This window comes from Carassius carassius, chromosome 6 (assembly GCF_963082965.1).
Source record: "Carassius carassius chromosome 6, fCarCar2.1, whole genome shotgun sequence".
Taxonomy (NCBI): Eukaryota; Metazoa; Chordata; class Actinopteri; order Cypriniformes; family Cyprinidae; genus Carassius; species Carassius carassius.
In genome coordinates, this window is record NC_081760.1 from 32,340,831 (window position 1) to 32,367,377 (window position 26,547).

Here is a 26,547-nt window from a genome sequence, read left to right on the forward strand (position 1 = left end):
CATCACAGGAATAAACTACATATTCAAATATATTCAAATAGAAAACAGTTGTTTTAAATTGTAATATTTACTATTACACAATATTACTGTTTTTACAGTATGTTTGATGAAATAAATACAGCCTTGGTGTGCAGCACTGAAATAAAATCTAACTTTTGAATGGTAGTGTATATTGAACCTAATTAGACTCAAATATAAATATGTATTTTTATCAGATTATCAGATATAAATATTTGTGTATCATATACTGGAAATAAGCATCAGATGACTTGCTGTGGTTTTAATAAGGAAAACCTAAAGAACCAGATTCTAGCAACATTGTGGGAATCAACTGCATGAAAACATTGGACTAAACATACTAAACTGTGCATTTATGATAAATATGATTTTTGTGAATTTAGTGAGTAATTAGAGATTAGTAATTAGAGATAGATTTATTAGACAGATAGAACTGAAAGTTCCCACCATCATAGAAAAAGAAACCAGCTGGCATGTGACTGACCGTCATTTTTGACATTTTGCAACTATGTCAGCTGTTGTTTCAACATTTAAAAAAATGGTTTTAAGAAGTTTGACAAAATGTTAAATGAAATAAACAAATAAGTAAAAAAAAACTTGTTTTGAAATGTTGAAATGCAGACTGAGATTATGCGTGTGAGTTTGTGTGTGACTATGCTTGCAAATTTGTCCTCTGTGTTGACCTGTGTCTCTCATACAGTATGCTACATTTCATGTCTGAAAAACTTCAAGTGAAACCTGCAAGTGTTTATTAGGTGTTAAAAACTCTGTCTAGCCAAAGAGCTAATGCTGGCCTACAGCTGTCCGCTCATGCTCACAATCTCTTTCTCTCACACACACATGACATCACTTCTGCATTCATAATGTCACCCATTGTGCAAATCTAGCTTATCACACATCAGTGTAGTGACGGTTAGATTGTGATGTGATCACAGATCTAAGTCAGAGGTAATAATATAGATAATTCTTTGATAAATCCAGATAAATCTTTACGACTGGTCTCAAAACCTGCAGTAAACTGACCTTTAAAGGGATAGTTTCTCTAAAAATGAAAATTCTGTCCTTGGACCCCACTGACTTCATTAAGATATCTTCTTTTATGTTCTTTAAAAGAAAGAAAGTCATACAAGTTTGGAATGACAGTTTATCAGTTCCTAGAAACGTGGTCTGATGTGGCTTCTACCGGGTTGAAAAAAACAGCATATGCTGGTAAGGTATAATTTGAAGCAAAAATTTGACCTATCTAGTTGTTTGATTTATAGTTCTGTAGATGTTTTATCAGTGACAATATGTCTGGAAGGCTCTAAAAAGCGTTGATATCTCGGCTCAGGATATCTAGTAGCGGAAGAGTATAAAATAATACTGATACAAATAGCAAATTTGTAATGCCTTTTATGACAGTTTTATATGCTTTCACCTCTATTTAGCACAGATTATAATACAGCTTTAAATACTGCAGTGTGTCTGTGGGTTGCTGTGGTAACAGGTTCTGCGGTCTTTCAAGAGGAGGCTGGTTTATTCTGTAGGGTTGCTTCCACCATGGTAATAGGATGAAAATAAAGAAATAGAGGGCTGAATTACATGCTGGGAAGGCCTTTGCCCAAAACCTTGGCAGGCAGTTTCTCTCTCTTTCTCTCTCTTTCTCTCTCTCTCTCTCTCCCTCTCTTCTTTTATCTGTGTTTTCTGAAGACGACTGTGCCAAGGGTGAAACAGGGAGAGATTCAGAGCAATAAGGCAAAAAGAGAGTGACTGTGTGCGACAGAGAAACAGAGAACATATTTCAGATAACAAATAACTGTGACCTGTCATATATTGTGTTAACTGTATATGTAAACTAGATTTTTATATTTGTATTTGAAAATATAAGCACTGCTTGACCTTGCAAAATGATGCGTTGTTTTGTGCTAGAGCATTGCAAGGTCTAGCCAGGACAAATGAAGTCTCTGCAGAGCCATCTACGTAAATATTCATAGTCATATTTTTTTAAAGTGCATGATAATATAGTACTTTATATATGGTCATCTAATTGCATATATAAATTATACAAACCCACATAAACCCGTCTGCATGCTACTTGCAGTCCAATGCATTATTTATGTGTATCCCTGCAGTCTGTGCTCTGATCTATCTGGGTGAATGTAGGTGACTGTAAGAGGTGTGCAGGTGGTCCATACTAACCCTAAAATGGCTAACCTGCTCTTTATCTCTCTGCTTCTCTGCACATATATTGGTTTTTCTATCATGGTAAAGACTTTTCATTGACTTCCATTAGAATTTGTTTAGAATTTGTGAATTTTTATACAGTATTTTCATACTAAATTATTTAATGCATTTATCAAGCTGTTTTTTGGTACTTAAGAATGTAATTTTAGTTTTTTTATTGAGCATATGTTTTGTTTAGGATATTTAATCATATTCGGCTCAGGAGGATATTGTAAAATGTCTGATTGAATGATTCTTAAAAAAAGGTTACAATTCATGTACTGTTTCGAGAAACTTAGTCAGTTTGTCCCCCAAGTGGTGCACAAGAATGCAGCAGATTAGTGTCTATCATTGTGTGTGTGTGTGTGTGTGTGTAATTAGCAGAGCAGAAGGGGATTTGTGCTAAAACTCCCTCCCCTCTCCTCCACTTTTCTCCTCTCCTCTGAAAGAATATGTGTGTTTATTGCGACAGCATGCATGAATGCCGGGGTTGTGTTTTTACAAACAGGAGGTCCGAAATGCGTCTGCATGCAGCCTCTCTCTGCGGGTCTCATCTGACAGAGGAAGCTCTCTGAGACCAGCACTGGGCTGCTGTAGTCTTTCTCTTGGATGAGATCGTCCTGGCTTGGGATTTCGTTGGTCTTAGTTCAGATTGCCCTGGTGCAGTCAGGACTTTTTTAGCAGCGGCCTGGACCGAATGTGGATCAATCTTAATTGGTTTTGGGCTGGTTCCGAGACTACAGGTCGAGCCGAGGCCAGTCAAGACTGGTTAGGTGCATGTTGGAGCCAGTTTAAATGTCTCTGCATGAGTTTCTTCGGGAGGGTCAGGATGCCCCACAGCGGATTCTGTCCCGACTGACCCAGCTCCTCTACAACCTATCGGCCACGGTCTTACAGGGGGTCCCCTTCTCTCCTTTCACAACCTTCAGCCGCAAGAGCTCCTGGAGGGACTGGAACGGTGAGAGACAAAAATATCAGTGTGTGTGTGTGTTTGGTGTCGTTGCTTTCAGATGGTTTTGTTGAGGAAACAGGATGGGAATTGCTGACTGCTCTGTTAGGTTATTTCAGTTTTTTAATACACTTTGTGACGTACTTGAGCGTTTAAAGGAATAGTTCAACCAAAAATGAAACTTATCCCATCATTTACTCAACCTGATGTTTTTTCAAACTCATTTGACTTTCCTTATTCTGAGGAAGTATAACATTTTGTAGTACCAGATTCAATAAACGAGAAATTATACTTCCAGGCTTCAGTAAGGATGCAAAAGTACTTTAAAGGTCTCATAATTACTTAAATCTAGGTTTGTATCTCACAAAAAGCTGTTTTAAAGTAAAACAATAAAATAACGCGCAAGTAATATGTACCTTATGATACTTATGCATATCACTATGATACTTTTTTGGTGCCTTTGTGTATTTGTGTCCATTCTTAGTAATTGCATGGAAAAGAATGACCTGCATTATTCTTTCAAATTCATACAAGATATGGAGTAACATTAGTATGAGTAAAGGTCTGTTCACACCAAGGCTGACAACTATATAAAGTTTTAAAATGGTTCTGATTCAATGGAATTAGAATTTCTATATTTTCCAGATAGCAAGCAATAAAAACATTAATATTCAATCAAAGTCCACCTGACTTTAAAAGGTTTACACATTTAAAGTGTCGGATGATGCACTTTGAATAAATAGAACATTATCTACCATTGGTGTGGACGCTAAAATATCTTTATAGTTCTCATTCTTGTGAACAGACCTTAAATAAAGTACGGAATGGACAAACTATTCCTTGAACATGGTGTGTCCACACGGTGTGTGTGTGTGTGTGTGTGTGTGTGTGTGTGTGTGTGTGTGTGTGTGAAGTTGAGAGGTGGTTTCCTTGTGGGATTTCTCTCACATCATTGAGATGCATGTGGATGGCCCATTTCCCAGACCGAATTGACACACATCCTCTCTCTCTCTCTCTCTCTCTCTCTCTCTCTCTCTCTCTCTCTCTCTCTCTCTTTCTCTCTTGCTCAAACACTTTGTGCTAAAAGTTTTGGTTTCACAGTAAACCAGTGCGTCTCAGCATAGAGCTGGACTGGTATATTTAAGGAACACACATGACATGAGAGACTGATAGACACGGACAAACAGCATATCATCTCAACTTCTCCAAAAAATAATCACACACACATACCCATAACAAACTGAACAATTGCTTTGCATAGTACACACTGGAGAGAATAGGGAATACATACACACTCGAAAAAAAGGCACTGACAAGGACAACTTGTGGCAGTATCTGTACTGGAGAGCAGATGTCAGACGTCCTGAAATGTGAGTAAATCTCTGATCTTAATCCGCTCTGTGTCTGCTTCTCACTCGGAACAGGATGCTGTTTAAGTCGGAGTGTGTGTTTTGTGTGTATTTGCTCTTTGATGTTTGACTTTCTGTGAAACGATGTTGTCACACTCTTCTGTTCAGTATCTGCGCTATGTAGACAAGCTATTTTTGACATCATTATCTGTCATATGCAGACTATTGTTCATCAGTGTTGATGTATTATAGTTTTATAGGTTTTATGATTTTGATATAGATATATAGATATATATACACAGTATATACATTCTGTTTTAAATGTATTTATTTTTTTATTTGTTTACAAATGGGTCAATATAATTTTTTACATTTTTATTTATGTTTTATTTTGAGTTATTTTAATATGTCGAGTTATTATTTAAATGCTTGAAATAATAAAGAAACGTAGCCTTTGCAACTAGCTAAAATAAAATCACTTTTTAATATTTTATTTTAGTTAACATTTATTTTAAAAGGTAAAAATGGTGTTTTTAATAAATCATGGCCACGTGGAGTTCTCTATTCGGCTGTGCGTTGTAATGGTGTGGGTAACTACATCTGCAGGTTTGAGTGTTTGCATGAGATCAAAGTATAATGGACAGCAGTTATAGTGGTGAAGCGCTGCTGGATCCATATATGCCTTTAAATAATATATGAAATTTACAGTAAAACAGCATTCGTGGTTGCTACCGTAACAAATATAGTTGCAACATTTTAAGCTTTACAGATATGTGGTTTTTTTTACTGTACATTTAATTTCAGTATTTCATTAACTGAAATAATGTTTATATACAAAATTACTCAAATCTACCATTATGACAACCACCTTAAAACACAAAAAAACAGCTTTTCCAGAATGAATAGTAATATATAGAAGGTGCACAAAAAAATACCATCATGTGTTAACACATAATAATAAAATAATGCAATAAACAACAACAAACTATGTAAATTGTTCCATCAAAATAATACATAATTAATCATAACTAAGAACTCCATTACGTTTACTGAAAGAATTCTTTTGTGCATTTATTTGAAAATCTGTTAATGAAAATGCATGTGAAACTGCCCTAAATCACAGGTGAGATATGAGACAGGTGTGTATTGTGTTTGTGTGCGAGTGCATGCGTGTGCAAAGCGGCTTTGTTGTGGGGCGTTCCCTTCATCTGAGATGACAAACAGCGTCACGTTCCTGGCTGCAGCACTTACACCTGAGATAGAAAGATACAGCATCAGAGAGAGACAAACCGTGATAATTCAGGGAGTTAATATTTGCAATATGAGGACAGACAGGATGTGACAGTAAATGGGAGAATGACTGAGGAAGGTAAGAACAGCAGGACAGACTTAGACCAAGGGAAGGAGGTGAAATGATACTGATGGAGGAGACTGGGACGCACCTCCGACCCCCGGAAAACTGCAGGAGCTTAGTGAAGATCACTGTAGAGGAAATGGAAAGTTTCTACAGGTTCATTGTTTGCTGTGATGGGCTAATTTGTAAGTTCCTCTTGTGTCATGTGCTGAAAAGATGAGAAGTGTTTGTGCGATACTTTGTTGTTTTTTCAGCACTTGTATCATGATACATGATGTATCATGGGAGGTTTGCAGAGTAATAATGCATCTGCCATTTGAATACATGTTGTTAGTATCTGATCTGAACTATGATGTGTAAAAGCTGAATGTATTTTCAATTCTCTGCATGGATCAGATCAGTTCATTCAAGTAAATTAAAAATAAGTAAAATAAGCTCTTGCCATGGTGTAGTATTTTGATATACTGTCCTGAATTAGTTTTGTATATATTTCTTAGTTTTAAGTTTTATTCATTTTGTCACATTGATTAGTTTTTGTTTAAAAAAATATTTTATCTAGCTTTATCTTATCGCAGTTTCTGTAATTGTAATCCTTTAAACTTTCAGTTAGTTGCCAAGGTTGTTAAAGTTTAAATCTAATAATTTTTTCATCTATTATAATAATTTTATTATATTTCAGATTCATTTGAATTAACAAAATGTATTTTTAGTAGTTTAAATTTTGTTAACAATAACATGGTAACCAGGGGCGGTCAAGCCCATAAAGAACAAAATCACCAAATGGCATCATAACATATAAAATAGTTACTGCAGTAAACAAAAAGTCCTCTGATCAAGTCACTGCCCCACTTGACCCTCTCCTAAAGCTTTCACTGGTCTCCAGAATTTCAAAATGATGTCACATGGTTACCACATATACTAGAATCAATGTCATTTTAACATTTTTAATCATTTGATGGTGTTTTTTTTTTTAAATCTTTTTGGAGCTTTTCAGAAAGCCAAGATGTTGTTGAATAGCCCAATGTTAATATCATTTCTTCCACTGTCCAACAATTCTCAATTCTCAAATGTTTCACTGAAAAAAAAAGAAAACAGCTTATGGAATTGGAATGACATGGCGTTGAGAATATGACAATTTGTTTGCGTCCACCGTTCATTTAAAACGTAAAAAAAAGACATAACAAAGCACTATACTTAAGTAAGGTGTCCTTAGCCAAAGTTCAAATGCTAAGTATAGATCTGATATTCCACTTCTCATAAGATTGTCGATTGTTTGTAGACAGGGTGTTGTAATTAGATGCACCTGCTGGCATGTTCCTCTGTGGGTGTGGTTCTGCAGCATGGCTTCTTTCTGGCCGTGTCTCTGTGCTGCTTGAGTATTTTGCATAACTTTTGCAGTGGGAACATCACAACGAACATTGAACAAGAAAAGGCTGAGCTGTCCTCTAATGCACATGCGCCTGTGAAGTGGTAAGAGGATACAAGAGCATGTCTTATTTGCCTATGGGGTTGGTGAAGTTTGCTTATAGTGTTATGAGGACACAGTTCAGAAGGGAGGGTTGATCTTAAACTACTTTAGGTTTGGTCTACACTGTTTATTTTGGATCTGCTTGCCTGGTTTATGATGCCCTACCTTATGTCAGTCAACATAGAGGAAACCTAGTCAGCCATTTTGGCTCTGATTATCCACTGTGTGTCTGTAGAGTTCTAGTGTTTAGGCCACTTAGGCTCAGATGAGCTGTATGCTTGTGCGTTAATCTGTACTGCTGATCACCAGAGATTGGAGATATGGTGTCATATTTCAAACTGCCAATGAGCACACTTTGTCAAGTGCTGCAGCTTTACATATGCAAGGCCATACTATTAAATAAACCCCTGAGTGAATCATGTAAGAGTTGATTTTGTATATACATCAACGCTAGGTGATCAATACTAATCCACTAAACAATATAGCACATTTTATCAATGCATTGTAGCTTTGTGAACTTCTCTCTTTGATTTTGCTGTTATTGTGAGATTGAGCCATCAGCCTTCTCCTCGTATTTGTTTGCACTGAGTAATTGTCTGACCTCAGTGAGTTCATATATACTCAGTTTCTTGTTGAAACAGCCCATAATGTAGTGTATGTTTACTCTAGCAAATGTCTTGTTGCATGGATTTCACAGTTGCTGCTCTTGCTGAGTTCATGTTTTGGCAGCCCCTGCAATAGCGCATGTTTACTGGGGCAAAGCTCTAGTTTTGTGGCTTTTTATTATTTTTGGACACACAAATTTTTAAGGAATAAGTGTGATGTTAGAGGAAATCATTAAAGGATGTTTCCTCTTGCTATTGCATTGTGTTTGTATGCGGAGTTACATGTGGTTGATGAACCAACATTTTGCCACAGTCAGCTGATATGATTATTTCTGCTTTTGCTCTGGGTTCTTCTTCTTGAAGGTGTTACAGCAAATTAATTGTATTATTGTTATGCCTTTTGTTGTGGATTATCTTATGTATTTTAAACAGAGAAGTTGGTCTTAAATTATAACACTATCATTTGCATAGTATTTTTGCACTTTTTTTAAAGACCAAAAACAGCTTAATTTATCATAATTTACATTTATGCATTTAGCAGATGCTTTTATCCAAAGTGACTTACATGTGCATGCAGGCTATAGATTATTTATTTATTTATTTTATTTTATTTTATTTTTTAATCAGTATGTGTGGTCCCTGGGAATTGAACCTATGACCTTTTGGGCTATCACAATGCTCTACCACTGAGCCACAGGAACATATATGATGTTTTGGGTTTTGTTCTCCTGTATGGATTTAGGACAATAAAAAATTACTTTATTGCTTATCAATCTATATCTTTATTTCCTTCGCCTTCTGTTCAAATCTTAAACCTAAACCCCCTGTAAATATTATTAACTTTAGGGTGATTTTTACCCATTTTTAACCTGTCTTGTTTTATGTAATGATCTTTTGTCAGGACTATTTGGAATGGCATGAGAGTAAGTAAATAATGAAAGTTTTTATAAAAATTTAATGTCTGCAGATTGCGATAGTCTTTTCATCCTTATTGTGACGTCTATCTGAGTGAAACCGCTTTCTGAACAAGAATAAATGTAGAGCGGGACTTGATTTTGTACATCAGAAATTGATTGGCTCACTTTGATCTCATGCGAGCGATAGGTTGTCCCGCCCTCATTATGTTGTTTAAAGATTATATAGGCAATTGAAATAAAAAAAAATTATAATAATGTAATACTGCTAAATTCCATAAAAGTAAGTTTATTTTGATTTCTTCGTGACTATAATTGTTTTTTTTCTTTACAAAGCCATTTTTCTCATGGATTCCTGAAGTTTCCCAGGTTTAGAAAATTAAGAGCATATAAACACAAGGCTTCCTGTTTGGTAAAACTGCATTAAATTAAACAGCATATGCTGCCAACAGTAAGCGTGGATAATTATGAGAGGGATCATGTAGAGGCCTAAACAGACTGTGATTCTGTTACAGTGTCTGGGCTGATTAAATCTGGATGATAAAGAGGGTGCGGTGACATGAACGTCCCCTGAGAACATGCAGCTATCCGCTACTGCTAACTGCTGTCCAGACAGCCGTCATCCCCCCACAGGCCAGAGAACATGACGACTGTCCACACTGATGTGGGTTAATGACGGGAGATTGTCCCAATGGCATGAGAGAATTTCCAGAGTTAGAAAGAATCAAGGAAAACGAAAGAAAAATTTAGATGAGAAAAGTGAAAGCACAGTGTCATTGGTCAACATTTTAGTATGTTATTCAAAGGAAACACCTGATCTTCGGACAGAGTATTTAATTGCTTTTCTGCTCTTCTTTGGGATTTGACTTTAATTATAAAGAGGAAATTTCACTCTGCTCTTTGTAGCTTCAGAGCCCGCATGCCCAAGGATTGTAAGTAACATCTAAATGACATGCATGTCTGCAAACAGGCACATAAGTCTAATGGTTGTTTGTGATTTGAAACTCATTTATCTCAAGAGTCTGATCTTTGCTGTATTTTCGGTGTACTGAGGGTTGTCTGCATGAGACTGATCACATGACTAGCCTGCGTGTGTGTGTGTGAGTGAGATATTCGCCACAGGCATCATCAGTAAGGATGTTTTGATGGGTCGGATGATCATTGTTTTGAGCTGACACAAGTTGCACCCTCCTTCTCAAGTGATTGGAAAATTCCCACTTTCTGGTAAATTTGTGATCATATGCTCACTTCAGCATTTGGTTCCCTCAAATCTGCTGATTGACTGTTTTCAAGGTTCTTTCCATGAAACTGATTATGAAATATAAACACAGTTAGGTTGTTTAAAACTATACTTCGTCAGATTCATATTGAATTGCGAAAGCAGGGTGTGAAATTTCTTTTTAATAAAAAAAAGTTCCACAGCAAAACTAGAATTACAGGAAAACGTCTATTATGAAAGACAATTTCCTCCTTGGATATGAAGAATCATGTGCTTTCCTAAAAGCATCTCTCAGTAAAAATTCATCCTTCCCTTGTGACTCAAATAAGCACAAGGCTTTTTTGGAAAGAAGTTCATACACCTAAAATGCAGTATGTAAATAGGAGTAAATGCGATGACTACTACTTAAGCAAATTTCAGTAAAAAAAAATACATTTACTGTAAAAGTCATGAATATGAACATGAAAATGGACATTGACTACCTAGTTTTTAAATGATTTATGAATAAGATTGGTAAGATACCGCTCCACTTTACATTGTCCAAATATATAAAGGTGCATCTCAATAAATTAGAATGTCATGGATAAGTTCATTTATTTCAGTAATTCAACTCAAATTGTGAAACTTGTGTATTAAATAAATTCAATGCACAGAGACTGAAGTAGTTTTTAAGTCTTTGGTTATTTTAATTGTGATGGTTTTGGCTCGCATTTTTAAAAAAACCTACCAATTCACACATCTCAGCAAATTAGAATACTTCATAAGACCAATAAAAAAATAAAAAATAAATTGTTTTTAGTGAATTGTTGGCCTTCTGCAAAGTATGTTCCTTTACTGTACATGTACTCAGTACTTGGTAGGGGCTCCTTTTGCTTTAATTACTGCCTCAGTTCGTCGTGGCATAGAGGTATGAGGTTTCAGTTTGTGGCACTGCTGAGATGGTTTGGAAGCCCAGGTTTCTTTGACCGTGACCTTCAGCTCATCTGCATTTTTTTGGTCTCTTGTTTCTCATCTTCCTCTTGACAATAGCCCATAGATTCTCTCTGGGGTTCAGGCCTGGTGAGTTTGTTGGCCAGTCAAGCACACCAACACCATGATCATTTAACAAACATTTGGTGCTTTCGGCTGTGGGCAGGTGCCAAATCCTGCTGGAAAAGGAAAGCAGCATCATCAAAAAGCTGGTCAGCAGAAGGAACTATGAAGTGCTTCAAAATTACTTGGTAAATGGGTGCAGTGACTTCCACACTTTTTTTCTTCCACTCAACTTTCTGTTAACATGCTTGGATACAGCACTCTGTGAATAGCCTGCTTCTTTGCCAATGAATTTTTGTGGCTTACCCTCCTTGTGAAGGGGTTCAATGGTTGTCTTCTGGACAACTGTCAGATCAGCAGTCTTCCCCATGATTGTGTAGCCTAGTGAACCAGAAGTACTTTAAAATGGAAAAAATGCACAATACACTACTTTTGAATGCATTTGTAGTTTTGTGCATAAAAATGTGATTAATTGTGGTTAACTGCAGACAATCATGCGATTTTTAACATTTTTAATCATATATAACATTTACTGTAAAAGTCATGAATAAAAGTAATACAGAATTTATTTTAATAGATACTATAATATAGATATCTCCACGTTTTGTAGAGACTGTAATTGTTTTGCTCTATAATATAGGATTATTATTATTGTTTATTAAAGGGGCTGGTCACATTTACAAGGGCACACATGATGTCAGTTAATCCATCATCAGACACTTCCTTCATCCTGTTTTGATCATTGGATTTGTTGGATACAGAGTAGGCTATGTTACATAATTTACACAAAATCCTGTTATTTTAGCATATGAAGTATCAGTTTCATTTTCTGCTGAAAAGTGCAGGGAGAACTAGAGCCTACCAGAAACAGGATGTGTGACTGAAGTTACAGAAACACACTCCTGCCTTTCTCTTTACAACTGCTGCAGCACTGTAGAATAATGAAGGACGGCCATATGTATCCTGTCCTGCTAGACTATACATTTTTCTGAATCAATAGGCCTGGAGTCTATTTTTACTCTCGCCTGACTGTACGTTCAGCAGACTGTATGATCAGCTTCACAGTTTCACTTATCACAGTTCAATTTGAACCAGTTGTAATGTACATAAATCCTCATTAGGAATGAGTGCCGCCACTAAGGCAGCAAGCATAAAGTTTGACTTGCAGTTATATTGCAGTCATAGCAAGTTTAACTGATTATACTCTAATAATCTAAGTTAATAGCATGTACAGTCTGATATTATCTTGTTGTGAGACTGTAAATGGGCCAATAATTTGGATTCCAATCCAGTATAGAAAAGGGCTTTTAGAAGCGCAGATCACAAAGATAGCAGCTCATTAAGTTTCTAAAAAAGATATTCTAGATCTGTCAATCTCACATACAGTAGATACTTTAAATTGTTTGTTAGAACGAGGTATAGTGTTTTAATGAATCATGAATAATTGAATGAATAATCAGGAGACATGAGAAGAATGGAACATGATTTGACCTCTTGATCAGACAGATCTGAACTCGTGCACCATTCACATTTTTAATCATGTTGGGGGTATGGCACATATACAGAAAGCGTGAGCTAGATAAGGTTTGTTTTTTTGTTTTTTGAGTGAAAGTGATTGGAGGCTGAAGGGCAGTAAAGTGAGTTTGTTTCTTTTCACATTTCTCCTTTTAAATTTATTTTTGCACTCACTTCCTCTCCATAAAACATGATCAAATCCCACTGTGCTTTATGATCGGCTCCATGTCTTCACTGCAGTCTTATTATTATAGATGATATTAGTATTTTTATATACTATTAGAGTTTTTATTTTGTGCTACCAGGATAAATCCTTCACAGCTAGGTAAAGATAAACTCATTGATGTTATTTTAACAAATGCAGCACATAAATATGTTGCTGTTGGTGTTTTTCCAAACGATATGAGTGATCATTGTGCTATTGCATGTGTTAGGAGTACAAAATTACCCAAATCCGAAGGTCGGACTGTTCTCAGACGTTGTTTCAGGCATTTCTCGGAGCAAGCTTTCCTTTAAGATTTATCCAGAGTGAAATGGCTTCAAATAGAATTGATTCCTACTATTGAGGATGCTGTTGCTTTTTTCCAGCAACATTTCTTAAAGCTTGCAAATAAACATGCCCCTATTAGGAAGTTTAGGATAAAAAACCGAGACAACCCTTGGTTTTCTAAAGATATAGCTGACCTAATCCATGCCAGAAATAATCAATGGTCAATAGCTAGAAAAACACAGAGTGCTAACGACTGGTGTCTTTTTAGAACTCTTAGAAATCAGTGTACAGCGCTTATTAGAAAATCTAAAGCTGAATACTATTTGGCGCAAACGTCAATTAGTTTGCATGACCATTCTAAATTCTGGATTCTAAAAACTATTAGAGCATTACAAAATAAGAAAGTTAATGGCTTCCCCCACCAGTTAAAAATAGAAAGTGCTGTGATAACAGAGCAGAGGGATATGCTAAATGCTTTTAATGAGCACTTTGGAAAGGCAGGTCATATCTTTGAGAAAACATTGGGTGAAACCTCTATGGTTCAATATAATTCCCAGGTAGAAACAGATGAAATTCCCCATGGCAAAACCAACATGGAGGAATCTTGGAATAATATATCCCTGGTGGAACCTTTATTCCAGTCACTACCAGGGGAAGTGGTTGATGATATTGTTTCTTCTTCAATCCTTGAGTTTACACCATTCTTTGAATCAAAAGTTTTACATGTTTTGCAGAACATTGATTCCAAGAAGGCAGCTGGGCCAGATGGACTTGATCCGGGTTTGTTAAAAATGGCAGCAGAAATTATAGTGAAACCACTCACTTATATCTTTAACCTGTCCATTTGCGCAGATACAGTGCCTACTTCGTGGAAGCAGGCTTACGTCACACCATTATTAAAATCTGGGGATCCATGTGATGCAAACAATTACAGACCTATCTCAAATCTTTCGGTTTTAGCTAAGGTTTTGGAGATTTTAGTGTCTGATCAATTAAAAATTTTTTTGGTTTCACAAAATATTCTTAACAACATGCAATCTGGTTTTAGATCTGGCCACAGCACAGTTTCTGCCTGCTTAAAAGTTATCGATGATATAAAAGCGGCAATTGATAAAAAGTTATTCTGTATGGCTGTGTTCATTGACCTTACTAAGGCATTTGACACAGTGGACCACTTCATGCTAATCAAAACCTTGTTGAATATTGGTGTGGGTCATAGAGCTGTAAATTGGTTTCACAGCTATCTCTCTGAACGGATGCCAATTGTAAGACATGGGAATGTAACATCTGACCCTGTTATTCTAAAAAAGGGTGTCCCACAAGGATCAGTTTTAGGTCCTTTGCTTTTTATTATCTATATAAATAATGTTTGTAGTGAATTTAAATTTTCACAGTATCATTTGTATGCTGATGACACAATTATGTATTCTTGTGCCTCTGTGCAAATTTGCAGTCAGATTTCACCTCATTACAATCCGCCTTGTTTGATTTGAAGCTACTTTTAAATGCAAAAAAGACGAAGGCAATGGTTTTTGCCCCTGTAGGTACTAAAGTCCCAGTTCTTGCTATTAAGACACTCCAAGATGAAGCTATTGAACTTGTTGATACTTACAAGTATTTGGGTATCTGGCTTGATAAAGGTTTTACCTTTTAAAAAACACATTGAAGCTCTAGCTATGAAACTTAAGTTCACTCTGGCATTCTTATATAGATTAAAATCTTGCTTTTTTAGGATTATAAGAAAAAGACTGGTTGCAGGATTATTCCTGTCTCAGATAGATTATGGGGATATCATCTATCAATTTGCTTGTCCATCTACTCTGTCAATACTAGACCCTCTTTATCATGCGGCTCTCAGGTTCATTACAAATGCTGGCTATCAGACACATCATTGCATCTTATACAATATGGTAAATTGGCCATCACTTAAATCGCGCAGGATGTGACATTGGTACATTGGTTAATGCTTTAATTAATGGTGGGTGGATATTGACTTATAAACGTTTGCTTATATATTTTAAACTCACTGCATCTTCACATGCAAATATTTTGTAAATTTTGTGCAAATCTGCATTGTATTTTATATTGTAATTTATTGTCTTGTAACCTATGATTGCACGTGCTATACAGGACTCCCTTGTAAAAGAGACTGTGTCTCAATGGGACTTTTCCTGTTTAAATAAAGGTTATATATATTATCATTTTGAATGAGTTTTTACTTGGTTTTCATTTTGATTTACATTTTTAGTATTTTTAAGCGCTTTTGTCATTTTTGTTGGTTATTTTTTAATATTACTATTTTAAGTCATACCTATTTCTAATAGTAAATATTAGTTTTTAGTTATAGTTCTGTTTGTTTTTATATCCTTCCAGTTAGTAATTTTAGTTCTTCAGTTTTTTTTTTTCTCTTTCTTAAATTTTCTGACATGTTTTAAAGTCCCCATGAAATCAAAATGAAAGTTTTTTGGGTGTTAGTATCATTATGTTAGTCGTAAGGTTATCTATAAGTCAGTGTGGTCCAAAACAGTGACAAAATTCAAATTTCGAAGATATCAGCTTTCAGAGCTTACAGTTTGTCACATCTACCAAAACTGCTCAATGATTTTTTTTGATGTCACATCGTACTTCATCTTCTAATCAAATCTTCTGACCAATCAAATGCTCTCTAGAATCCGAAGCGCCCGCCCCCTGCACTATAAATAGTCACTGAAGCAGCGGTACAGTGAATGCCTCGTAGTGCACAATGTAAGTAACAGGAAACGATTCAGACAATTTAAATAAACATTAGATTGGTGCAAATTATGTCTGGTTTCACGTCGTTTTACATGAACTGCAGCAGTGCACATCCGGACTTTGGCTCTGTTCCAGAGACACGATCGCACAGAGTGGCTCATATGCCCGAGTCGGCATTTATAAAGAAAACCTTTTACAACTACACAGCCTCAACATGATTATGACCACTATTTTGTTTTATTAAGAGTTTCCTTGTGGATCTAGGGGTAATCTATCAGACTGTGGCTGTCAAATGCGACTTAACCGAGCTCAACATCTCAGGCCCGAGCAGATATAAACAAAATGCTAATGCTATTATTTTAAAAAAGGGGGCGGGGCTGCTCGATGTCCCGCCCTCTCTTTCTGTTTCAGTTGAAACCTAACCACACAGAATAATGCTGTTTCAAGACACTTCAGGGGACCTTTAAGTTTGTTTATTTCTGCTTGATTTCATTACTATTTTTATTTTTAGTTAACTATAATAACCCTAGTAAAAACCCTACAAACATTGCACTACAGAACTATCAGATTATCAGATCACATCAACCAATGACAGGCTCTTATTTTACTATCTTTAGTTTATGCAAGTTTAATTAGTTTAAAAATGAACAATTAAAATTGTAGATTAAATAAGAGTAAATAAGGTTAATTAATTTATTGATTTATGTTTTGTACATTTTTATTAATTACTAATATTGAAAATATATTCTTAATGCAACTATAATGTAAAATCTAATTTAAAATTGGACTACATGCTGCATAGGCTGTGAAGTTGACCAAATAAAATTAAACTAAATGATGCTCTTTTTATACTTTTATTTAAATTTATTGCTATTAAGTAAATTTACTGTGTAACATTTAGAGCTGTTATACAGTTCAGTGCCATAGTGTTACTGAAAAGGCACAGAAAGGGACATTGTGTCTGTCTTTATAAAAGGTCTGCCTCTCTTAAATAATCTGTAGTGTTTGAATGTCTCAGACGAGTATGGAGTGGGTGGATATATAGCCGGACACAAGATCTCAGAGAAGAGAGCCAGGGGATTTCCAGCGAGAGTGTCTAGAACTTGACCTGCATTTTAAAGTCCTCTTGTTGTATGCGGCCTGTGACCTTCAGGCTGTGAGAGAGCCTTGAGCTGAAGATTGCATCACAAAAGTCACAATGAACGTATAATTTTACCAGACAGCTCCAGCAGATATACCTTTCTATAAACGTATCTGTGATATTATCTGAAAATAGTATGTAGCATATTAAAATGCATGACACAGTGTTGTTTTCGTAAGTAACGGCAGTGCTCTAAGAGAGAACTAAAAAAAAAAAAACTTACACTCTTACACTAGAGATTAGATTTAGAGACACTTTAATTTTTAAGATTGGCAGTGTTTACTCTAATATTTTATAAAAAGGTCATTTTGATGTGTCGTGCCTAAATCTCTCTCTCTCTCACTCCTAATTTGAGGTACTCATGGGAAAACAAGCTTATTAATAAATAAGAGTGAGGTTTTTGTTTGTTTTTCTTTTTGAGGATGTAAATATGCAGAAAGTTGGTATCATGATATAATATAATATAGCATCAATAACCAAGAGTTTTTGGTTCTGCTTTACAAAAATTTTTCCTTTTAACGCTAGTTAACTCGATTCAATATATTAACTTGTTAACTGTCACCCCGTCCCGAATACGGGACGCCTACGTTGACTATACTATATTACAATCAAATCTAATCTAATCTTGACAAACTATATATTGTTGGAAAGGTCTAAGACTCCCAAATAGATATTTTACCAATATTTTTTGTTAAAAATTATGTAGGAAAAGTAATAGATTAATTTATGACAAGAGTGCACCCTCAGAAATCTACATTACAAAAGGAGTTTTGACCTTTGTTTAAAAAAAAGACTTCCTCGCTGCCTTTTTCTCTATCACATTTTAGAAATCATCAGAAGTTATATATCACTTGAAAACATAAAATCTCTACACATAATTAAAATCAAAAGTTGTTTCTGTTAATATTATTAAATGGACGGGAGCGAATATGAACTAATAATGAAGAGTTGTATTTTAAAATGACAAGTATTAATAAATACTGTAACAAGCGCACTGCTCATTGTTAGCTAATGCATGAACTAATGGGTCTGTATTACCAAGTTATTAAATAGGCTTACAATGCATTGTATTAATGAAAATACATGTTTAATTTTTTCCTCTTGAATTTGTTTTAATGTAGTACATTTGCTAACTTGTAAAATTAAGTTTAAAACAAAATTAAAACAAAGTTAATATTTTATTAATTAGTATAAAATTATTTAAAAAAACTAAAAATATAATCTATTAAAAGGGATGAATTCCAAATATTGCAATAATTCTAGCAATAACATTTAATGTCAATTTTCTATCTTTGAATTCTATTGTTATTATTATAATAATTATATATATATATATATATATATATATATAATGTATGTGTGTATATATATATATATATATATGTGTGTGTGTGTGTGTGTGTATATACATGTATGTATGTATGTATGTGTATATGTTTTATATATTTGACTTAATGGCATAGATAGCGAAATCTATCTGCATTTTCAGTGTAAATGAAGTGAAATAACAATCGCAATAACAAATAAAACAATTACACAAAAACATTACACTATTATTATTATTATTAACCATTAATAAAAGGTTGTAAAAGTATGTATTGTTGTATGTACAGTGTATAATAGACTTTAGTGTCATGATAGATGGAGTAGCTGTAGTTTATGTGCTCCGCCTCTCAGTCTGACCCCCGTATTTTGATTGGCTGTATATTATTAATCCACTGGGCCCTGGCAGAGTAACAAACAGATAAAACTGCTGTCATCCCCCCCATCCCTCTCTCTCCCTCTCTCAAACCTGTTAGAGGCAGGACGATTAGAGAGTGTGTGCGTACATGAGAGCTTATCCTCTCCCTACACGCGCATACAGTACTCACTCACGCACTCATGCACGAGCACAGGTCGCTACAGAATAGCAATGTGGTTTAAGCTGTTGCCCTGTGGCTTTTCCTCCATTTAACTTCAACGTCTGTTGCTTCCACCTGCACGAGTGTAACCTGATGCCGGTGGAGTTTGTGTGTCTGCCTGTAGGTGTGTGTTGGAGAAGAGGATATGTGAAGTGCACAGACTGACAGTTTTGCCTGATGGACAGTAATGTGCGGCAGCTAACGTGAGTCCTGGAGGAGGATGAAGTCCCAGAGATAGAGGCACCTGAGACAGGAGGGTGGCCGAAAAGGTGCACTCTGAGCAGAATGGACCTCAGCCGAATGTCCCTGCTCTGCCAGGACATTACTAGACTATGGCAGCAACTAAAAGTGAAGACAGGTAGGAGACTGGACTAGTCTTTATATCCAGGGTAAAATAACTGTAAAGTAAGTAACCTGGCTGCCTTAAAAGTTTGAGCTAATCAAAACTAGGTATTTCAAGTTAATTCAAAGAAAGGCTGGGATTGGTTTAATCAACAGAAACTGTAACACACAGCATTTATACGTGTCCAGTTTGAAGTGCTCTGTTTGTTCTTCAATATACTTAAGAAATAACTTTAACATCCATGGAACCTTTACAATCCACATAAGGTTATTCATAATTCATATTTTTTTAAATGTTCTTCAGCCAAAGTGATGTTTCACATTTGAAGCTTTGCCTTAAACCTGTTAAACCTGTGCTAACTATGACCTCAGGCTGTACTACTTAAGAATCTGTCAAGTGAGTTTAGTTTTTAGCGTGAATGGAATTGTTGTGGCACATCAAGTCATGTGAGATGCTGAAATATGAGTTTTATTTAGCTGAGAAACTCTTATGTGATGCTGAAGGAATTGAAAGAAGCTTTATTACTGGAAATGTCAAACTACAACAGATATACCTGTGACTTTTAGGGTAGCACGCAAGAACACACGGTCTGTCTGTTATTGTGAGTATGCGAGGTGAGACTTTCTGATTTATGTGCATAAATCTATATCTTGAGAGAGTGTCTATTTTGATTTAGTATATAATATTATGTGTGTTCTTTGGTTATTTTTTAAAACTATATTTTTATGTTTTTAATATTTTCTGGATGAAATTTGAATGGTGTTTGCCCAAGCAAAAGTTTTAATATTGCCAACAATTAAATTTATGTCTGTTTTGTATTTGAATGTTATAAAAATGTCATTTATCACTGTTATGGCAAAGCTGGATTTTAAGCAGCCATTACTCCATTCTTTGTTAACATAAATGTTGGCAGTTTTTGTGCATCCTCGCTGAATCCTTTCTAATTTAACAACTTTTGTAGTGTGCTTACACTAGGGTTTACAGTATGAGCAGTTGTAATAGTAATGCTTGCAAACACTTCTAAAATCTGTGATATTTTGCTTTCTCTCACTCTTCTGGCTGACTGCACAGGGGTTTATCATGACAATTTTACTCACTATAATTATTTAGTAACCATCTGTCTATATACCTAGTCCAGAAACTTTTTACTTTCCAATATCATCACTGAGAACAAAAATGGAAAATTGTTAAATCATACCCAATAATCGGTAACACACAGCATTTATTCACTTCAGAGACTCTGATCAGCAAGTTTTAAAGAGTCTTTTAAAGAGAGTCTCTTGCCGCGTTTCCACAGAAATTACCCGGAACATTTGTACCAGGAACTTTTTTTCCCACCAGACCTGTTGCTTTCTGTGTTTCCACCGTGGTCTTAAGTACCGGGAAGATGCGTACAAACAGCAGCGTACTTTGATCAAGTCAGCTCGCCTTGACTACTGCAGTTTACCTCATGGTATATTTACAATAAAATGAAATAGGATATCAAAAACCACTGCCTCCTTTCATTTCATTTAAACATAATAATAGCAGCAGAAATGTACTTAGTTCAGGGAAGTGTGTGTGTGTGTATGTGTGTATATATATATATATTACAATGAAGCAAAATATTATATCAATTTGCCTTTTTTATTTTCATTTTAACATATAGATAAATTGAATACAGACCAAAGATTACCTGTTAGATTTACCCAAAACTTAATTGTATTTTGTGTGTAACCACTAAAGAGACATCAGAGCCAGCAGCACATATCAGAGGGACTAGCCGAGTAGAGACTTGCTCTCGGTGGATACACGAGGACTGAGTTCCTGCTGATCACGTGCAGCTCACGTCTCCGAGATCGGCGAAACACATTTTCAAATAGGTGCTGTCTTTATAAATAAACCGCGGATTTGAGTTTTAAACAACTACATTCTCGCCAGAAATTACATTTCATGATATAATAACAATAATATTATCTGAAATAAATGGTGGTTGAAATCACAATGCTGTGTGAACTCAGCCAGTCAGCATGTTTAGCGCCCAAGTCCCGCCCCCAAAAGTTCCGGAACTTTGAAAAAGTACTACTTCGCCAGCAGGGGCTTTCTGAGGGGCATTTTTTTTACCCGGAACTTTTAGTTCCTGGTTCCTGCGGTGGAAACACACCAAGTACCAGCCCAAAGTCCCTAGTTCCTTGGTAAAGTTCCAGCGGTGGAAACCTGGCTTCTGATCTGGCCTAATTTTATTTTTGCTTAGTTTTGGACCACAATGATCTGATATACATTCAGTTAAACTGTTGAAAAGAACAGTTTGACCCACTTGTTGCCCATTTGTTGCTGAGATCGACTTGATGGAGACTCTGTAAAGTGCAGCTATAATACCAAATGTTAGTGCATGAATTATGTTTGCTGTCCTATACACACACACTACAGTCTATTCAAATAGCACACGCGCACACAGCTGGCCTTTTTGTTAGCAGGTGACGTGACCATATTATTGATATGACACTGTTCACATTTCTTCATATAGCTGGAGCCAGACCACATCTCTGCATTCGTCACACACACACACAACTCACACGGATACAGTGCCCTCGAGAAACTAAACCACATGCACTGTTAATAAGCCATTTGGGACATTATTCGTTAAGTTGTTTGTGTGTGTTGTGAGTGATCTTCAATACACAAAACTACACACCAGCCCATTATTTACACAGAGAAGCAATCCATGTATGTGTGTAATGGTAATGTTGTGGCTTAAGGATGTTATTGTATTCTGTAGAGCTGCTTTATAGCCGAATTTATTGTTTTGTAACTGAAACTTTGCAACACTGAACTAAATTGAGTTAATGACAATTGTCTTCTGTAAAGCTGCTTGAAAGTTTAAATTAAAATAATTTTATAATTGAATAATTTAGCAACTTTGTTATTTTCCAGTTTCTTTGTGAAACTGTTTTGCTGCGAAACAAGTCTGATTTACTATACAAATAAATGTGACTGTGACTTAATGGTTAAAGATATAGGCTGTGCAAATACAGATTGAGGTTTGATCCCAGAGTGATGAATTATCTTAAAGGGTTAGTTCACCCAGATAGCAAATTTATGTCATTAATAACTCACCCTCATGTTGTTTCAAACCCGTGAGACCTCCGTTTATCTTTGGAACACAGTTTAAGATATTTTAGATTTAGTCCGAGAGCCCTCAGTCCCTCCATTGAAGCTGTGTGTACGGTCTACTGTCCATGTCCAGAAAGGTAAGAAAAACATTTTCAAAGTAGTCCATGTGACATCAGAGGGTCAGTTAGAATATTTTGAAGCATCGAAAATACATTTTGGTCCAAAAATAGCAAAAACGAAGACTTTATTCAGCATTGTCTTCTCTTCCGTGTCTGTTGTGAGAGAGAGTTCAAAACAAAGCAGCTGGATATCCGGTTCGCAAACGAATCATTCAGTTCACCAAATCGAACTGAATCATTTTAAACGGTTCTCATCGCTAATACGCATTAATCCACAAATGACTTAAGCTGTTAACTTTTTAAATGTGGCTGACACTCCCTCTGAGTTAAAACAAACCAATATCCCGGAGTAATTCATGTACTCAAACAGTACACTGACTGAACTGCTGTGAAGAGAGAACTGAAGATGAACACCGAACCGAGCCAGATAACGAACAATAGACTGACTCGTTCACGAGTCAAGAACCGGTTGCATCGGTTTTGGGATCACCAGAAGTTCTTTCAGACAGTTCGATTCAATAAACCAGTTGAAGAAAACGGTTTACCGGTTCTTTTGCGCTCGACGTATAATGGCATGATTGCCCTTGATTCAAGCCTTCGGTTTACCTGCGCTCATAACACTAGCACAGAATCAGTTCAGAATCAATCACCAAAAGAATCAGTTCAGTTCAGACGCCCTGTGTATCGGTCTGCTTCACGCTGAATCACACATGCGCAGTATCATCAGCTCCTCGGTTCACGAATCGGACGCGTCTGACAGAAACTGTTCTTGACTTGTGAATGAGTCAATGTTTTGTTCGTTATCTGGCTCGGCTCGGTGTTCATCTTCAGTTCTCTCTTCACAGCAGTTCAGTCAGTGTACTGTTTGAGTACATGAATTACTCCGGGATATTGGTTTGTTTGAACTCAGAGGGAGTGTCAGCCACATTAAAAAAGTTAACAGCTTAAGTCATTTGTGGATTAATGTGTATTAGAGATGCAAACCGTTTAAAATGATTCAGTTCGATTTGGTGAACTGAATGATTCGTTTGTGAACCGGATATCCAGCTGCTTTGTTTTGAACTCTCTCTCACAACAGACACGGAAGAGAAGACAATGCTGAATAAAGTCGTCGTTTTTGCTATTTTTGGACCAAAATGTATTTTCGATGCTTCAAAAAATTCTAACTGACCCTCTGATGTCACATGGACTACTTTGATGATGTTTTTCTTACCTTTCTGGACATGGACAGTATACCCTACACACAGTTTCAATGGAGGGACTGAGAGCTCTCGGACTAAATCTAAAATATCTTAAACTGTGTTCCAAAGATAAACGGAGGCCTTACGGGTTTGAAACAACATGAGGGTAAGTTATTAATTACATAAATTTGCTATCTGGGTGAACTAACCCTTTAAAACATGCTGTAGAAAACAAAAGGGAAAAAATTATATTTCCACAGAATTAAGTATGGAATAAAATGTGGATGAGTAAATGATACCAGAAGATTATTTTAGAAAAAACAATGAGATATGGGTGTGAGTCCCATGTAAAGGAAGATGTCATGCTTCCAGAGTGTGTGTGTGTGTAAGTGACTCTCTTTGCTTTATTGCCTGGCCTTTACAGTCTTGTGTAGCATTAATGGTTTCTGCAATCCTGTGTGTTTTAAACTGGACTGGTTCTTTGTAGTTTAGACAGGCTCGGACATGACACAACCAAAGAGGTCTTTAACAAGAAAGTGTGTTTAACTTGGGCTTCTTGCACAGACATGAAAAAAGAGGATTTTTTTCCTTGCATGTTAACATTTAGTGTGTGTGTGTGTGTCTGTGCATTGGTATGCGTCTTGTTTTTCCATCTGAGTTCTTAGTGTAATACTTAGGTTTTAAAGCAACTGTATCCAACACTCTCCTGTAAATAATGCAGAGAGTGGACACAACCGCAGAGACGGGGAAAACATGTTGTCCTTGTTTTCCTGCGCCAGGAAACAGAGTTCCAAGAGAGGTGAGATCTTGAGGCTCACAATTGCAATTTTGTTTTATATAAATAGCTGAATCTTATCTACCAGCAAAGAATTTGGATCCTGCTTATCATAAACATTAATATTGGGATGATCGTGAGATAAGACCAGTGTTGCATGTTTAAGTATATTAAAGTTTTAAAAAAGTAATTTAAAAATATTATTTGAACAAAAGATAACTAGCAGTTTCCTGAGATGAAGATGAATCTTTTAATACTGGGATCTTTTAGGCTACAGTCCAACTCCAGATCTTCAATCACATAGCAGTCACAGCTAACCTCATCTGAATGGCATTAAAAATGTAAGGCCTTCTAAAGAATACTTGTCTATTCGTTGAATGGCATTAAAATTAGAGTCTGCCCTTCTCCTGGTTCTTCTAAATACCCACATCCCAATGCTGAATACCTTTGTCAATGTGCAGTTGGCGTCCGTGTAGGGTCCTGGGCCGTTTCTATAGCCCTGTTATTGCTGCTTTGGTTTTGTGGATGTGTGAGAGGATGTTTTGTATTGAGTGGAGGCTCAGTGCCGTAGCATTGTTGAGTAAACACCAAGAGATGAGATGGTGAATGAAACATTGGATGCTGCTCAAGCCTCTTTCTCATGAGCCTAGCTGAGGCGACAGTGACGAGACTGAACGCGTCCCCCTCGATCTCAGCGGCCTGGTATTGTTTAATAAGATTGATGGGACAAATGTTAATGAGAGACCACATCCGGTGATTGGATAGAGGATAAAATCTCAAAATCACTTCTTTATTTAGTTGTTCTGGTCATATAGGCTGTTTGTGTATTTTCTTTGAAAGGCTCTGTTTATTTGAAGGTGAAAAGAACTGCATGTCGTGATTGCAATTTAAAAATAACAGTTTTATATTTTAACATTGTATTTTAAAACATTTTTAAAAAGTAATTTATTGAAGCTGAAAGCTGAATTTTCTGTTATTTCTCCAGTCTTCAGTTTCACAGGATCTTTCAGAAATCATTCTAATATGCTGATTTGGTGCACAAGAAGTTCTTAGAATTATCACTGGTCAAAACAATTGTGATTCTTAATATTTTTGTGTACACCGTGATACTTTACAGGATTCTTAGATGAATGGGAAAAAAAACTGTTTATTTAAAATAATAAATCTTTTGTAACAATTAAAAAGTTTTTACTGCCACTTTAATGCATCCTTGTTAATTAAAATTCCTAATTTCTTTCAAAATCTTTCTGACCCCTAATTTTTTTACTTATATAATGTACATGTATGTGCGCGTGTGTATTTGCTTCTTGCTTGCTGTTTTAAAACCTATATATATATATATATATATATATATATACCTGTTAGCCATTTGAGTTTGTTCTTTGTGAACATATTCAGAGATGAAGGGGTTTCATTGCTCTGTGTCTATGTCATGTACCCTGTAGCCGTGATTACATTCACAATGTAACAGCCTCTCATACCTAATTGCTTAAATGCATAATAGTGTTTGGAATACAATCCAATTTGGAACACTGAGAAACTTGTTATGGATTGCCTGGCCACAAAATCCCTTGACCTGTTTTATTATTTCTTTTTTTTTTCAGTCTATTTTTATCATTTCACTCCTATTCAATGGTATCTTTGTGATGTTGAAGAACCTGTGAAATGAACCCTTATGGCCAGAAGCAACAAATGATGAACATTTGAGATTAATTTAAGGACTATGAATGTCTTTTACCTAAATGTCTCCTAAGGCTAAGGATCCTAGCGCTATTCACGATACAAATCATCTTTACAGAAAAATGTTTCTACAATATATTTAGTAGTAGTTTATCAGTGGTGATTGTCATTTAATGTACATGTGGCAGAAGTGTACAGAAAAATAAATTAAAGATTTAATCAAACAGGTGATGAACACTATTACCAGCAATTATTATGTGTAGCAATCAAACTCCCAGCAATATTTGTTAGTTCTGTATGTTGTTTCAGGGTTGGCATCACCTGAGGTCCTCTGAAGAGTTGGCATCATCTCTTCTCAGGTGTTCTGGACCCAGACTGAAGCTTGAGAATATCCTAGAGAAACAAATAGAGACATTATTAGCATAGCTGCTGCTCCAACCAAGCAAAATTGATTTGTTTAACCCAA

The 26,547-nt window shown here is 35.9% G+C and overlaps 1 protein-coding gene across 5 annotated transcripts in view; it reads left to right on the top strand.

Annotated features, from left to right (window-relative positions):
• The window catches only part of LOC132142658 (guanine nucleotide exchange factor DBS-like), a 60,948-nt gene that overhangs the window by 1,329 nt on the left and 33,072 nt on the right, over positions 1 to 26,547 (top strand). The window contains exon 1 of one of the 5 annotated variants that reach the window (XM_059552698.1): positions 2,758 to 3,178. The exons of 1 other annotated variant lie outside the window; for it this stretch is intronic. In XM_059552698.1, coding sequence (XP_059408681.1) covers positions 3,016 to 3,178 — 163 coding nt within the window. In that variant the 5' untranslated portion in view covers positions 2,758 to 3,015. Of the gene's footprint in view, positions 1 to 2,757; positions 3,179 to 4,274; positions 4,540 to 19,044; positions 19,249 to 26,547 lie in introns of those variants that run through there. 3 more of the 5 variants (XM_059552699.1, XM_059552702.1, XM_059552701.1) reach the window with 3 other exon arrangements.